The sequence below is a fragment of the Tamandua tetradactyla genome, chromosome 3, assembly GCF_023851605.1.
Source record: "Tamandua tetradactyla isolate mTamTet1 chromosome 3, mTamTet1.pri, whole genome shotgun sequence".
Taxonomy (NCBI): Eukaryota; Metazoa; Chordata; class Mammalia; order Pilosa; family Myrmecophagidae; genus Tamandua; species Tamandua tetradactyla.
Window position 1 is genome coordinate 42,435,841 of NC_135329.1, and position 16,470 is coordinate 42,452,310.

At 37.5% G+C, this 16,470-nt stretch overlaps 1 protein-coding gene across 1 annotated transcript; it reads right to left on the bottom strand.

The window, feature by feature from the left end:
- Window positions 1-12,160: 12,160 nt before the first annotated feature.
- Window positions 12,161-12,460, bottom strand: LOC143676044 (microsomal glutathione S-transferase 1-like). The gene is made up of 2 exons (XM_077151872.1): window positions 12,387-12,460; window positions 12,161-12,275 (listed from the first exon to the last, which is right to left on the bottom strand). Exons 1-2 carry the CDS (start codon window positions 12,458-12,460, stop codon window positions 12,161-12,163), a joined length of 189 nt encoding a protein of 62 aa, XP_077007987.1.
- Window positions 12,461-16,470: the final 4,010 nt, after the last annotated feature.

Below are 16,470 nucleotides of genomic sequence, written 5' to 3' on the forward strand. Positions count from 1 at the left end.
GGCAAATTTCCTTCATTATCCACTCCCACTTGATAGAATAGGAATGCAAAAGACATAGCTTGTTCTATTAATACATCCTCCAAGTACCATGATGAAAGAGCTACTTAAGCAATTTAAACAGTAGATTGGCGTTTGATTTAGATTTTTCTTTGGGAGAAGTATCACTAAAGGAAAATGGTTTTCCTGTTTTCAATCATGGTAGAAACTAGTCTTGAAGAGATCTTATAACTCTAATAACAGCCAATTGTGGGCCAAGGTTTGTAGTTGATGGATACCAGCCTTATACTTGCTAATATTTCCTTGAATTTTTTTGTTCTTTACAATTAGTCAACATAAAGTTCCAGTCCAGGTATTTTGTTGTATTTTCCCTGAATTTAGGTGTCTCTGTATCATATTATTTACATACTGAATTGCGATTCTCTATGTTTCTCCAGTATAACATGAGTTCATCAAGGGCTAGAACTGTATTTTGTTTATCCCTGTATCCCCATGCCTGTCTATTTAAAGTAAGTGCTCAATAATTGTTGAATGACTAAGTGGCAGATTAAATGAATGAGTAAAGTTTAAGGGGTTCACTGGGTATATGTGACTGGCTACTCCTTCCACTCCCACTGATATTATACCCTGTCCTGGAAAGATCAATGGGGCAAACCCTGACCTGCATGGGCAGTAGAATTTCAGGGCTGCTGGAAGACTGGGAGGATGCGAATGACAAGGGGCTGGTTCCTGGATATTCCATTTATCAAGAGACAAAACATGATGTAAATGTCACCACTGTTATTTATTTTCTATGTTTATGCATCAGATATTTTCAAATCAATTATGGCTAAACCAAGCTTAATGGAGAATTGATGTTCCCATCAATATTTATTAAAATTGAAGTGATGGTATGAACCCTCCAAGGCTAGATCCTGAAAAATATGTTAATCTGCCTTATTCTCTTGGTTTTACTTGCTCTGGGAGAGACCAACTGCCATGCTACGAGGACACTCAAGCTGCCCTATGGACACGTCCATATGACAAGGAAATGAAGTTTCTCACCAATAGTCAGTACCATCTTGCTGACCACGTGAGACAGCCACCTTGGGAGTGAATCCTCCAGCCTCAGTCAAGTGGTCTGATGACTGCAGTCTTGGCCAATCTGTTAATTGAGACCTCACAAAATATCCCAAGCCATAGCCCATGCCAGACTAAGCCATTCCTGAATTCCTGAACTGCAGAAACCAAAAGATAATACTTGATTATTGTTTTAAGTCACTGAGTTTTGGGGTAATGTGTTTTGCAGCAATAGATAACCTATAACAATATGATCCATTTACACTTAAATATCACTGTGGCTGCTGTGTGGATTGTAGAGAGACCAGCTACGTTATCACAGTATTTCAGGTAAAAGATGATGGTAACCCTTGTCCAAGGTGGTAGTAGTGAAGCCAAAGGAAATTTAAAGGTTTGGAAAATGCTTTAGACATACAGTCACCCAGAATCACTGATGGGTTTGATGGTAGGGGAGTGAGGTTAAGAGAGGAATCAAAGATAGATTCTTCTCCTCCTTCTCATTGACATAGCTGTGCTCAATTGAATTATATACCCAAATAAGACATGTTCTCTTTTTTCTTTTTTAATGCAATTTTATTGAGATATATTCACAGACCATACAATCCATTCACAGTGTACAATCAAGTGGCTCACAATATTATCATATAGCTGTGCACTTGTCACCATGGTCAATTTTTGAACATTTTCATTATTACTCCAGGAAAAAAGAGAAAACCCAAAACGTTCCATATCTTTTATTCATCATATTATCGACCCCTAATATTGATGTGGTACATTTGTTACTGCTGTTGAAAGAATATTAATATATTACTGTTAACTGCAGTCTTGGTTTGCAATAGGTACATTTTTCCCCACATAGCACTCTATTATTAATTTCTTGTAATGGTGTTGCACATTTGTTCCTTCCTCTTGCTTTTTTACTGAGCTATAGCTATATACCATGTAGTCATCTAAAGTGTACAATTAATGGCTCACAGTTTCATCATCATATAGTTGTGCATTTATCACCAGAATCAATTTCAGAACATTTTCATTACTCCCCAAAAATAAAAATAAAAATAAAAAGGAACACCCAAAACACCCCATACCTCTTATGTTTTTTAAATACCCCTATTATTTATTTAGTTATTTGTTTTTATTTTGTTACTGATCTGCCCATACACTGGATAAAGGGAGTGTCAGTTACAAAGTTTTCACAATCACATGTAGACAGGCTCTTAATCTTTATCTGCATTCCTGTAGGTATGAACCCACTGTAAATAGAACCTCCTGAAGATTTTATTTTTAGTTAAGGTGTGGCTTGACTGAAGAAAAGTGGCCCTTAATCTGGATTACTGGAGGAAATTACAGAGACCAGGAAAGGGCATTACCATCTGACGGGAGACAGAAATAGAAGCTAAGGAACCCCAAGGATTGCTCGAAGCTAGTACCAGAAAGTATCTCCAGAGACAGAGTAAGCTTAGCTGATATTTTGACTTTGGGTTTCTGCTAAATTCCCATCATTTAAGCCAACCCATTGGGTGATGTTTCTGAAAGCAGCTCTAGAAAATTAAGATAATAGCCAACATTTATTATGCAATTATTATATACAAGTTAATTGTGCAAGGTACTCTTTATATACCATCTGATTTAATTCTAAATGAATCATACTATTATTATTATTCTCTTATTTCACAGATGTGCAAATAAGGCTTAGAGAAGCTTAATAATTTGACCAAGTTCACATAGCTAGAAAGTTGTTGCATTAGTGTCCTGAGGCTGTTGTAACAAATCATCACAACCACGGTGTTTAAAGCAACAGGAATTTATTCTCTTATAGTTTTGGAGGCCAGAAGTCCAAAATCAGTATCACTGGGCCAAAATCAAGGTGATGGCGAAGGTGCACTTCCCCTGGAGGCTTTGGGGAGAATCTGTTCCTGGCCCCTCCTAACTTCTGAGGGCTCTTGGCATTCCATGGTTTGTGGTTGCATCACTTCAATCTCTGCCGTTCTCTTCACACTGCCTCCTTCTTTTCTGTTTGTGTGTGATCTTCGCCTGCCTCTCTCTTGTAAGGAAACTTGTGTTTGCCTATCCAGATAATCAAGAATCAACTTTTCATCTCAAGATCCTTAGCTTAATCACTTCTGCAAAGGACTTTTTTTTGTATGTATGGGCAGGGCATATAATATAATATTTACAGATTTCAAGGACTTACTTAGAACATGGATAACTTTTGGGCAGCCATTTTTCCAGCCATCCAAAAAGAGTTGCAGCGTTGAAATTTGAACTTAAATTGTTTGGAGCCAAAGCCCTTTGATGTAGGAACAATAAAAGAAGTAAAAATGTCATAAGGATATAGAGAGTTAGATGTTCTAATTTTCTAACTTTTAAGGAAGGAATATGAATGAAAATAAACGACATGCACACATGGACCATTTGCTTCTTCTTTTTTTGCATAAGCAGGCACTGGGAATCAAACCGGGTCTATGGCACAGCAGGCGAGACCTCTGCCACTGTGCCACCATTGCCCACACTGGACCGTTTGCTTTTGAGTCTTGAAATCTTGACTGAGGATTTTAGAAGGGAAGTTCTCTTATTCTCTTGGAAGAACAATTTTCTTAATTCTCATTCCAGGAAGATTACCCTCTTTGAGTGTGAAATTTTGGAATGGATGTAAATGAGTTGGTGGAGTAGGGGGAAGCACTCACTAGGGTGACAGAGGTCACAGCTGGGTCAACCATCACATGCTGGAAGGGTGCTAATATTAGCATCAATGTGATTTTTTTTTTAAATAGGAAGAATGTTGAAGATCTACCAGAGTCTTCAGAAATTACATTACTACAACACTTTTTAAATACTACCGTTTGCTTTCTAATCTACTTTCCTAGAGTTAGTAGCTATCTTTATTTATTTTAAATTAAGGTAAAATCTACGTCTACTGAAAAATAACATCTTTTTCTTTAAATTTGATAAGTTGCCAGTTTATAGAAAGATGATGCAGGAAATACAGAATTCCAACATATGTGTCCCTATTTTTTTTAATTTTTAAATTTTTAAAAAAATATAGCAACAAACACAAACATCTTAACTTATGATCATTCTGTTCTACATATATAATCAGTAATTTACAATATCATTACATAGTTGCATATTCATCATCATGATAATTTCTTAGAACATTTGCATCAATTCAGAAAAAGAAATAAACAGACAACAGAAAAAAATTCATACATACCGTACCCTTACCCCTCTTCATTGATCACTAGCATTTCAGTCTAAATTTATTTTAATGTTTGTTCCTCCTATTATTTATTTTTATTCCATATGTTTTACTCGTCTGTTGATAAGGTAGATAAGAGGAGCATCAGACACAAGATTTTCACAATCACACATCACATTGTGAAAGCTGTATCATTATACAATCATCTTCAAGAGACATGGTTACTGGAACACAGCTCTACATTTTCAGGCAGTTCCCTCCAGCCTCTCCATTACATCTTGACTAACAAGGTGATATCTATTTAGTGCATAAGAATAACTTCCAGGATAACCTCTCGACTGTTTGGAATCTCTCAGCCATTGACACTTTATTTTGTCTCTTTTCAAAAGGTCCTCCCCCTTTTGGTTGAGAAGATTTTCTCAATCCCTTATGCTGACTCTCAGCTCATCCTAGAATTTCTGTCCCACGTTGCCAAGAAGGTCCACACCCTTGAGAGTCATGTCCTATGTTGACAGGGGGAGGGCAGTGCGTTTACTTGTTGTGTTGGCTGGAGAGAGTGGCCACATCTGAGCAACAAAAGAGGTTCTCTTGGGGGTGACTCTTAGGCCTAATTTTAAGTGGGCTTGACCTATCCTTTGTGGAGTTAAGTTTCATATGAACAAACCCCAAGACTGGGTCGCCCCCATTTTTAACATTTTGCATAGTGTGCTGCTTTGTCACAAATGATGAGAGAATAGAATATTATTGTAATTGTAGTACTAACAATAGTCTATAGTTTACATGAGGGTTCACTGTTTGTGTTGTACAGTACTATGGTTGTTTTTTATTTTTATTCCAGCATCATATATACCATCTAAAATTTCCCCCTTTAACCACATATATATATAATTTAGTGGTGTTAATTACATTCACAATGTTATATTAACATCACCTCTATACAATACCAAAACATTTCCATCACCCCAAGCAGAAACTGTATACCAATAAAGAATTAACTTACCATTCCCTATCCCCAGCCCTGGTGCCCTGTATTCCAGTTTCGGTGTCACTCAATATGATATCATTCCTTTATACAGCTGAGCAATATTCCATTGTATGTATATATCACATTTTGTTTATCAATTCATCTGTTGAGGGACTCGTGGGTCGCTTCCATCTTTTGGCAAGTGGGCATAATGTCACTAGGAACATGGTGTGAAAATATCTGTCCAAGTCCTTGCTTTCAATTATTTTGGGTTTATACATAGAAGTGGGATTGCTGGGCCATATGAAAATTCTATGCTCAACTTTCTGAGGAACTGCCAAACTGTTTTCCACAGCAGCTGCACCATTTTACATTTCCACTAACAATGAATGAATATTCCTATTTCTCCACATCCTCTTCAACACTTGTCAGAAAAATAGCAGATCCTAAGTGAAAAAGTCAATGAGTTTTGATAAATGTATACTTCCAAGTAGCAAACAGTCAAGATATAGCACATTCTCATCACCCCAGAAATTTCCCTTGTGTTCCTCTCTGGTTAATCCCCAGCCTTCTTGCCAATTGCTGTCCTGATTTCTATCACCATTAATTAATTTTGTTTGTTCCTGAATGTCATTTCAATGGAATCACTGAAAACACATAGAGCTAAAACTTTAAATGGCCATAATAAATTTCTCCCAGACTTCTAACCAGAGTTTGTAGTGCTATTTCATGCATAAAACATTGATATTCTCCACGGAATTTTGATACTTACAATAATGTTTCTATTGATACGTTAAGCACATTCTGCTATAAAATTATTCTGCTTGATGTAGGTTGGCAAAGCACTGTATGATTTAGATGCAAATAACAATAATTTAAAAATCTACCACTAGGTTTGGGTTTGGCCATAGAGATACTAGAAGTGACTTGGTTTAATAGCAAGAACTTTGAACTACATTTCACAAAATGGATGTTCAGGAAGTGTCTTGAAATCAATGTTTTTGCCCCAATGGAGATCCACTTACTGTTGAAATTCCAATTAAAATGCTGTATTTATGCCCAGAGGAGACAAATATAATTCTACTTTCATCCTCTTTGTTGTCATAGTGTGCAGAACAACATAGGGGCAGAAAAGAGGCAGTGAATGAAAAGTACAGTGGCTGCCGCGGCGAGAATACTCCCATGGAGAGAGGAGAAAGAGACAGAGGAAAAGAGAGGGAGAGGGACACTGGGAAAGCAGAAAGGAATGAACAACTTTAGAGTATCTATTAGTATTTTATCATATCCCACAAAGGATTCGTGACAACATTAAGAATATAGATGGCACAATGAAAAAATATGAACACAGAAAAGTCAGAATTGAAGAGAATTAATGGGAGAGAAGAGCAAATCAAGGGAAAGCCTGGAAATACACACATATGCAAACACACACATGTTCCCTGTAGGTTTCTGCCCTGTTAATGAAGTTAAGTAATAAATTTGACTAAGATTTAATAGCCAAAACAAAAAGGATAAACTGAACCATAAATTCACGATTTCCATTGTCCATTAGCAAAAGGTGTGCCATTTCTTTTTCCTTCTCCTTTTTTTTTGTTTTTCAAATGCATACTGTTTCTTAAGAAAACAAAGGCATTTTGGGGGCCTAGGTACTAAATAAATGCTTTTACATGTATTCTTACATAGAACAATTTTGAGTAGGGTTATGTGCAATGTTCTCTGTGGAACACTTCCAAGAATGTGAGAGTGATTTGTATGCATAGGTTTTATAGCATTTCTCAGTTATACAGATAACATTATGCAAAAATATAACTAGAGAAAGTTTCTCTGAGCTTTAAATAAAAGCAGGAGAGATACACAGTTAAAGGCAATATTCTCAGGTAAGCATGCATATTACCTTACCTGAAAAGGTTAAGGGAATGCATGCTATTGGCAAGAGTGTGACTGACATGATAGACTAAGAATCCAAGCCAGATAGGGAGAAAGAAGGCTGATGGATTGGTGGTCTTTTGAGACCAAAGTGTTTCTCTGGTGAGATCTGTGAGATGCTAGAAGGTAAGATGGTTGCAAATAGAAAAAAAAAGGTTCTTGGATTAGTGATATTTAAAATTTCTTGTAGGTGGAACAGTTTCACGTGATGGCAAAGTTCAGGGTGGAGATCCCGGGGTGGGAACTGAAGTGGCATAGGATGCTATTAGATGCCATTAGCTGTCATTAAAGTTAGATGTCATTAAAGATGCAGGTGTCAAGCTCTGGTCATTCATGTGGATTCTGAAATCCCCCATCTTCAAGCCAGGTGCCAAAGTCTCTGGCTAGTGGGGAGAATAGAGGACATCTGAATATGCGAGCTATGGGGTGTGGATGGAAGGGCGTGGTAGAGCAGAACACTGTCAAGAACTAACCCCAAAGGAAAAGACTGTGACTTCCATACAAGTGTATGGATAGTGATGATTTGGAAGCAGCAATGGGAATTTACGAGGAAGGCAACCCACCTCCAGACCTTTTTTTATATATAGAGATCTCAGTAATAACATCCATCCCTTCAAGGGTTGCAGAGTTAAGTGATGCTCCTTTAAAGAGACTATGTGTGGTAGGCAGAATGGTATCCCCCCTCCACCCCCAAAGATGTCAAGGTCCTAATCCTGGGACTCTGTGACTATGTTACCTTGTATGGCAAAAGAGATTTTGCAGATTTGATTAAGTTAAGGATCTTGAAGAGGTGGGGAGATTATCCTGGATTATCTGGGTGTTATCACAAGGATTCTTACTTGAGAATCCTTGAGAGGCTGAGAATCAGAGAAGGGAGTGCAGCAATGGAGGCACAGATGAGACAGAAGAAAGAGTGAGAGAAAGAGGAAGATGCTACATTGCTGGCTTTGAAGATAGAGGAAAGGGCCATGAGCCAAGGACTGCCAGCAACTTCTAGAAGCTGGAAAAAATAAGGAAATGTATTCTCCCTTAGAGTCTCCAAAAGAAACCAGCCCTGCTGACACCTTGATATTAGGATTGCTGATCTCTATGTAAGATTTGCATTGTTTTATGTTGCAAAGCTTGTGGTAATTTGTGCCAGCAGCAATAGGAAACTAAAGTAGGGTGATAGAGAGGAGTTTGTTGATTATGGGGTAGTTTGTTGATGATGGGGACACAGTGGAAAATTTGGGAGATGGAGTAAAGGAGAAAGGTTAGGGCAGAGGTAAGGAAGTTGAGAGTAATAGGAGGACCATGGTGCGGTGGAAGACATGCCTTTTGTTGTGTGCAGGGAAAGGACACAGAAGAGAAGAGCTGTCACCAGGTCACATTCGGTTGAAAGTAAAAGCCCAAACAACAAACTTCTGGTATTCACCAGTACCTCTTGATTTCATGATTTCCTGAACTCTGGATTGAGTTCTTACCTTACACTGATGGCTCCCTCTCTCAATTAGCAAGTTCTTAAAAGGGAACCATCACTAGTCAGTCCTGTGCCACCTACTTGCCACTCTAACACTAGTGTGAAAAGCACCTAGTAAAAAGGATGCCTTTGCATTCATATTTTGGTTATATAACACTTCCCTTATCCTGTCATCACTATGAAGTCTCCTAGGGAAGAAAAACAAATCCAGGGGAAACAAATAAAGCAAAAGTAGTTTTTTAAAAAAAGAAAAAAGGATTGCTCAGAAGGGCATTATCAGCAGCTTCTTAGCTTTGTTTATCCTGACTCCAGAGCAGCTTTTTGGGTTTTGATGAATTTCCTATTGGCCATGAGATAAGTTAAACAGCCCATATAGCCATCATAGAGATGAGGGAAAACATTTGTTTTCCCTCATCTCCTTCCTGCTAATTGTATTTCCTGCAAACTCCTTCCTGCTAATTGTATTTCCATTCTACAATAGGGAGAGAAAACAAAACAAAACAAAAAAAGCAAGAAAAAAGAAGCAATGCAAAGTTTGTCTCCCTTTAAAATAAGCCAATAAATAAAATCTAGATTTGTCCAGAAGATTTACCTCAGAAGCGATTCTTAACAGATCTTCAAGTAAAATAGAATTAGATTTACTTAGGTGCAATTTCAGAAATTATTGGGAACAAAAGTGTACACACATGAGTAGAATAAATGACTGTGAAGGTTTTAAATACCAGTTTAAAAACAGCAAAGTGATTTTATGCAACGGTACAATAAATTATTAGGGGAAGCTCAGGGTTGGATGTTCAAGGAGGATACAGGGTCATTCTAAGTAAGGTTCCCATTCAGAGGTTGCTACAGAAGCTAAGATCTTGCAAACTAAGCTGAGGGCTGGAAGCTTCATTTTGGAGGTGTGAGGCCACGGCCTGTGATCCTGGGATCCTTGAGAACATGTAGAGCTAATATAAGGATCCTTATACTAAGTGAGGTCTGAAAACTAAAAACTGAAAATCTTTCATGGGTGGCTTCTATTTTGCTAATGTTTTAGATGAATAAAATACACATTTATTATCAATGTTACCGAATAAATATCACCTTTTTGTCATTATGTCCTTTCTCAAAATACATATTTTGTAAATACAATGATATCAAGTACGTGTTCATGAAATAATCAGAAGTAAAATGGATTTTATTTCTTTAGTTTTAGATGTAAATAAATATATACATATTTTTTTGGTAAAATAGATTTTAATACTGAAAAGTTTGGGAACCATTACAAAAACAGTAAGACGTTATACCACAGAAGGTTTTGAGCTGGATGATGAAATGCAACTTGTGGTTTTTGTATTTTTGTTTTTTGAGCAGATTTGGGTTGCTAGATGTCTACAAGAAGTGAATGCTAAGGAAGGAAGACCTTGAATCCAGGAAAGCAGATTTAGGCATGTACTGGGGCATGGGAGGATTTCTTTAAGCTTTCTTCTTTTGTAGTGCCTTAAAAACTATGGCTGATAAAAATTTTGTTTAATTGACAGACATGGGACTGTTACATCCATCATGAAAGTCTGTACTCTAAAAGCTTCACCAGCCTGTCCAAAATATTTTCTCATTCCATTCTACTAGCCCACTCTTGTTGGTTTCACTACATGTTTTTACTAAAGACTATTATGTTTCAAAGATTCTAGGGCATGCACTGTTTTTACATTTTAGCATTTCTAGAATCAGAGTACATCTTTAATTACATGGTTTACACCAGTTTAACTGGAAGTACTTTTTTCTTTCTTGGTTTACATAAGATAGTGATGTGTCTTACAGTCAACAGCATCTTAGAGTGAATGAAATATCATTTATGTCACCTGAATAACTGGAGAGCTAGAATTTAAAGTGTGACCAACAGTCTTACTTAAGAAATCATAATTTATTCCCCCACTGACATTGATCTTATTACTCTTTAGAGACTAGGTAAAAGAAATTCAATATTTTATAAAAATATTTTTATAAACATAATTTTATTTAAAAAGCCATAGTAAAGATATGGTTATAATTTGTCATTCCTAGGTGATAGATTATCTCACAATAACCAGAATAGTAAAGATCTCCAAATAATGACACTAGATCCATGATGCTTGTTCAAGTTTGCTAGCTGCCAAAATGCAACACGCCAGAGACAGATTGGCTTTTAATAAAGGGGGATTTATTTCATTAGTTCTTCAGAGGAAAGGCAGTTAACTTTCATCTGAGGTTCTTTCTTACATGGGAAGGCTCAGGGTGATCTCTGCTGGCCTTCTCTTCGGGCCTCTGGGTTCCAACAACTTTCTCTGGGGTGTTTTCTTTCTGCATCTCCAAAGGCCTGGGCTGAGCTGTGAGTGCTGAGATGAGGTGTGCTGAGCTGCTTGGGCTGTGCTACGTTGAACTCTCTCATTTAAGCAGAAGCCAATTAAATTAAACATCATTCATTGCAGCAGGCATGCCTCCTAGCTGACCGCAGATATAATGAGCAACAGATGAAGTTCACGTATCATTGACTCATGTCCACAGCAACATAACTAGGCACCTTCGCCTGGCCAAGTTGACAACTGAATCTAACTACCACAATGCTAGACATTGTTTTCTATTGTTTCTATATTAACACAGATGCCAGGATTTCTGCTTACTTCATGAATTAATAAAACAAAGTGTCGAATGTCTCTGTGGCTTTGACAGCTTTGAGAATATTTCCTCTTGCATAAAAAGGAGAAACATAAAACAAGGTGCTAAATCCTACACATCTTAGTCCAAATTACAAGGAAAAACAATAACATACTTCTTTTTTTATTGTTTAAATTCTTTATTTCATATGTTCATTTCAACAAATGAGAAATGTAGATTTATCCTACATGTAATCACTCTTTGTAGATTTGAAGTATGAACAAAAGTTACAAATTATAGTATAATCAAAATTTATAACAAAGTACTTTATGAGTAAGACAAAAGACAAGAATAATTATTGTGCAAATATAGAACAAGAATGAAGGATAGTGTTGATAGGCTAAAATTCAAAATAGGCTTTCCCTGTTTCTTAATTTCTCCACTCCTCTCCTGTCTAAAATCTAAGAAAATATTCATTATAAATTGGAAGCATAGAATTCTGAACAGAAATCAATTAGAGGGTGGATTGATGGTGGCTCAGTGGCAGAATTCTTGCCTGCCATGCCAGAGACCCGGGTTCGATTCCTGATGCCTGCTCATGCAAAAACAAACAAACAAACAAACAAACAACCAATTAGATTATGAGTGGTATCATTTTCTTTATACATATAATTTATTCTGCAGCAACCTGTAAGCCATAGAAAACAGTAACTCCATATCCAACAACAAAAAGTCAAACCTCTATTTGGCTGGGAAAGGGGTGTCAAGTAAGCAATTGTATGGTAGATCCATCATGCATCGACAAAGAGTCTACAGTACAAGAGAGCTGTAGAGAGATCTGGTTCACTCTAGGAATACAGAAGGCCAATTCCAAGAAATGGCACAATATTTTCAAGGTCATTCAGGTCGGCTCTTGGCACACGTTCTACTCTGGCATCTGTCCTTAGATCTTCTTGGCATTTTCTCCTTTGCCAAAGGAAGAGCAGTCTTCTGGGTTGGCAAAAACCTTTCTTGTCATTCTAGAGATGGCAGTTACAGAACTCACAAACATCATTTTTTGGGTGGTGGTGGCGGTGGTGTATGGTCCCAGAATCAAACCCAGGTCTCCCGCATGCAAGGTGAGCATTCTACCACTGAACCCCCGTTGTACCCTCACAAACATCAGTTTTGAAAAAACAATTATTGTATAAAAGGCAAAGGTCATGAGTACTTCATTCTCCATTAGCTGGGTGAGGTTAGCCATTTTTTTTTTCAATTTTGGTCTGGAATGTGGACTCTGAAGGGAAGTCAGGCAGCAGACCTGTCCTGGGCAGATGGATCATGTGGGCATCGAGCAAGCTTCACCACGCGGGCGGGACACAGGTTCCACCAATAATATACTTCTTAGTACTTGTATAATAGTAACTTTTAAAAAACTTAAGATGTACAACCATCAAGTTGGGCATTATTCAGAAATGCACTTAGAGTATGGAGGACTAGGCAAAACAGCTGTATTTTAGTGGTCAAACCCTTTATTTCTCATATGTCACACATGATAAATTCAGAAAAACAAAATCTTTGGTGTTCTCAGTGCACTAGTGCTGTATCAGTGGAAACTAATGGTGCGTTTCTTTTCTATTGTTGCTGTAGCAAATGATCACAAACATAATGGCTTAAAACAACACTAATTTAGTATGGGAAAGTTCAGAGGCTGAAATGGGTCTCTGGGTTAAAATCAAGCGCTGTGCTCCTTTGTGGAGGCTCTGGGGGAGAATCCATCTTTCCAGGGTCCCCTACTATAGCTCTTCTAGCTCCCTGTAGTTTTCCTTTTTAGCAGTCATCTTAGTTATAACCTTTTATTTATTAACTGAGTTATTCAATTAAAGTTTATCTCTTTTAATTTGATTTTGGTCTCTATGAGGGAAGAGCAACCCTATTTTCATCTGTATTGAAGTTTCCATAAGGTACAAGCACTTAGAATGTACTTAGTAAATATTTGTGGAATGAGGGAATAAAAGGAGAAGTGAGTGAATGAAGGCCGGACAGAAATGGAGGGCTTACAAATACATGATGTACCATAGGAGACATCAGGAGGGAGCATTTGTACTCACGGGGCAATGCTGTCATCAATTTAAGGATGTACATCTGATTGGTTATCAAGTGGCAGGATCAAATAGCTTCTATATTTTCATCAATGTTGATTACTTGTAATGTAGGGTAAAGAACACAGGCCCTAGAGTCAGATCAACAAGGTTCAAGTCTCAGCTCTCCCACAGGCAAGTTCCTTAACCCTTCTATGCCTCAGTTGTAAACTCCCTCTTGTAAACGGGGATAACAGTAGTCCTCATCTCATAGCAATGTTGTAATGACTAAGTAAGATGTAGGCATTTTCTTCAGATTCAGAACAGATCCTAGTGCATACAGAGCATTGGGCAAAAATTATATATTATCCTTCTTGTCACCATTGACATCAGATACTATCCACGCCAACGCCATGGCACAAATGTTGGCCAAAGGCTCTTGACCTGTGTCTAAGCTTGCTAATAACAAAGTATAATGGCTTACAGCAACAGAAATCTATTGTCTCACAGCTTTGAAGGGTAGAAGTCTGAAATTATTGTGTGGTCAGGTCCATGTTCCCTTCAAAACTCACAGAGGAGTATCTGTTCCATGCCTTTCTCTTGTCTTCTGAAAATGTCTTGTTGGAATCTATAGTGCCCTTTTCTTCTATCTGTCTTTCTGTCTCTGTCTTTCTGTCTCTTTTTGTGTGTACAAATTACCTCTTTTTATAAGGACACCAGTCAAATTGGATTAAGGGCCTGCTCTCCTCCAGTATGACCTCGTTTTAACTTGTCTAATTCTATCTGTAATGATCCTATTTTTAAATAAGCTCACATTCTGAGGTTCTACAGATTAGAACGTCAATATATCTTTTTAGGGTTCACAGTTCAGTCCATTATAACCAGTAACTGGAACACACTAGGAAAAGTGAGAGAAGGGAATTTTGTTTTTTGAAAAAGTATGTCAATATGGTTTATAAAATGTCATTTAATTAATCCCTTTTAAAAGAAAATGCAAATATAACATGAGGAGAGAGAGGAGAAATAAATTAATAAATTCATCAACTGATGGAGCCCAAGTCCTTCCACTCCTGTTATTCAGATCCTATTAAGTACAAATATATTCGGCACAACTTCTTTGTTTCTTGCCACTTTGGCTTTGGTCACTAATAACCCTTAGATATAAATTGAGGTCTTCTTTACCCTAATTTAAGGTCCATTTGAATAATAACAACAAATTGCCAAGAGTGAACTACTTCTTACTTTAAAAGAAGTATTTGTAAATTTGTGGAAGAAAAATTATTAAATTATCTATTTCCAGGAAATTCTGAATTGCTCACAGCAGTAGCTGTAGTCCTTCCTATGGCTTGTGGCAGATCATGGAGGGATTTTGAAGGAAGGGCCAAAGAACCTTAGAAAATTCCTCCATTTTATTGGAAAGGCATGAGGAAAAATAATTCTAATTAGAAAAGACCAAGAAGCTGAAGGTCAGATACAATACAGATACAATAATAAAGTATCTTGTAGATACTATATTATGGCTAAGTAATGCTTTAAAAAATAAATCAACTGCAGAAGCTGATTTAGTAGATACTGATTGCTAACTTCTACAATAATCTCCGACTATAATTAGAGAGTTACCTTATGAAAGCAGAACTTGGAGAAATAATTTTCAGGAATCATCAGGAGATTTAATCATATGTCTTTGTATTTGAAAATATTAGCCTGTTGCTGTGATAACATGCAATCATTAATTTGCCAGGTGAAAGATAGCAAACTCAGTCCACCCACTATTTCTTCTATTCCTATTTAAAATATCTTTTCTCAGATTGCCTATTTTCTAACTGAGAAACTCACTGCTTAGGTTGGTGGTTTAGTTCCCTGCTGGTATACTATTAACTGCTTAAATGTCCTGAGGTGTTAACATAGAAAAGTAGACTACTCGGGATTTCTTGACAAATTGTGCAGACAATCAGAAGGTAAAACCTAAACTTTGCTCTTGTGGAAATCAATGACTTTCTCTTACCAAGATATGGTTGGTATCAGGTATAGGGGAGAAGCTAATACTGTGTGTACTGAGCAGGGTTTCCAACATTCCCCTCCTCTAACCATCATTCTTAACCAGGTACCTGGGCCTCCACTTTTGTATTTTCTATCCTTCACAAATCTTCACCTCCCACACAGACTCAAGACAAAAAGCCAGGGCAGCGTAAAGAAAGGGGAAGAGGGGGGCAGGCAGGTGCCATGAAACAAGTTCAGGCGGAGTAAGTGCCTTCTCTTCTCTGATCCCTGAGGGACCCATCCTTTGTGGAGTTTTGGGGGAGACTTGACATAACAGAGAAGAGGGAAGGTTGGGGCGAACCCATCTGTAACTCTGCTTGAAATCCCAGCCCTAACTGACCTATTTGGTGGAGTACTGATCATTTGCCTCAGAAGAGAGTTTCCATTCCAGTGGTGGGGTGCAGATGAGTACCCAGAACTGGATGGGCCATCTCCAATGGCAGCAGGTAGAACTGAAGGTGAAACTGCATGCAATTTTTGTTGTATGTGATTTAGCGCTTTAGTTAAGAGAGACTGCCTGAGTTGAGGTAGGCAGAATGAAAAAGAGGTGGCCCCCACCAGTTTCTATTCGAGGGATTCTGACTTAGGGAAACTCAGAATACCACAGTCCAAAGAAGGACATTTCACTAGTGTGGAGGGGATAACAAATGTGTTGGAAGGGTGTACGAAGCAACAAACAAATCAGTGCTGAGGTTTTCCATTACTTGCTTCCTGGCCCTTCTCCTAATCTTAAGGACACAGCTGGCTCTGCAGGATGACTTTCCTTCAAAGACGAATAATAATCAGATGGGAATCACCATGGAGTTATGTAGAGATTCCAGGAAAAAATTAGACAGAAAAAATACATCAGGGAGAGGAAGAACACATGTTAATCATGACAATTAAGAACGACAATGCTGTTAGATATTACTCTTCTTATTCAACCATGCACTGGAGTTCCAAGTGCAGTAAAGTAAAATAATCAATGAGTTATAAAGAACGAAAAAGTAGAGCAAAACTACCATTTTATTATAGATCACATGTTTGGCTACACATGTTATCTAAGAAAATCTGTGAATAAACTATCAGGATTAATACAAGATTTTGGCAAGAGTGTAGAGAGAAAAAATCTACAAAATTAATAGACTTTTGTTACCCCAGCAATAACCTAATG

Coding starts and splice junctions, on each gene's coding strand:
- LOC143676044 (XM_077151872.1), bottom strand. CDS start 12,460: ATGGCTAACCTCACCCAGCTAATGGAGAATGAAGTACTCATGACCTTT. Junction 12,276..12,386: donor TATACAATAATTGTTTTTTC/AAAACTGATGTT, acceptor CACCACCACCCA/AAAAATGATGTTTGTGAGTT.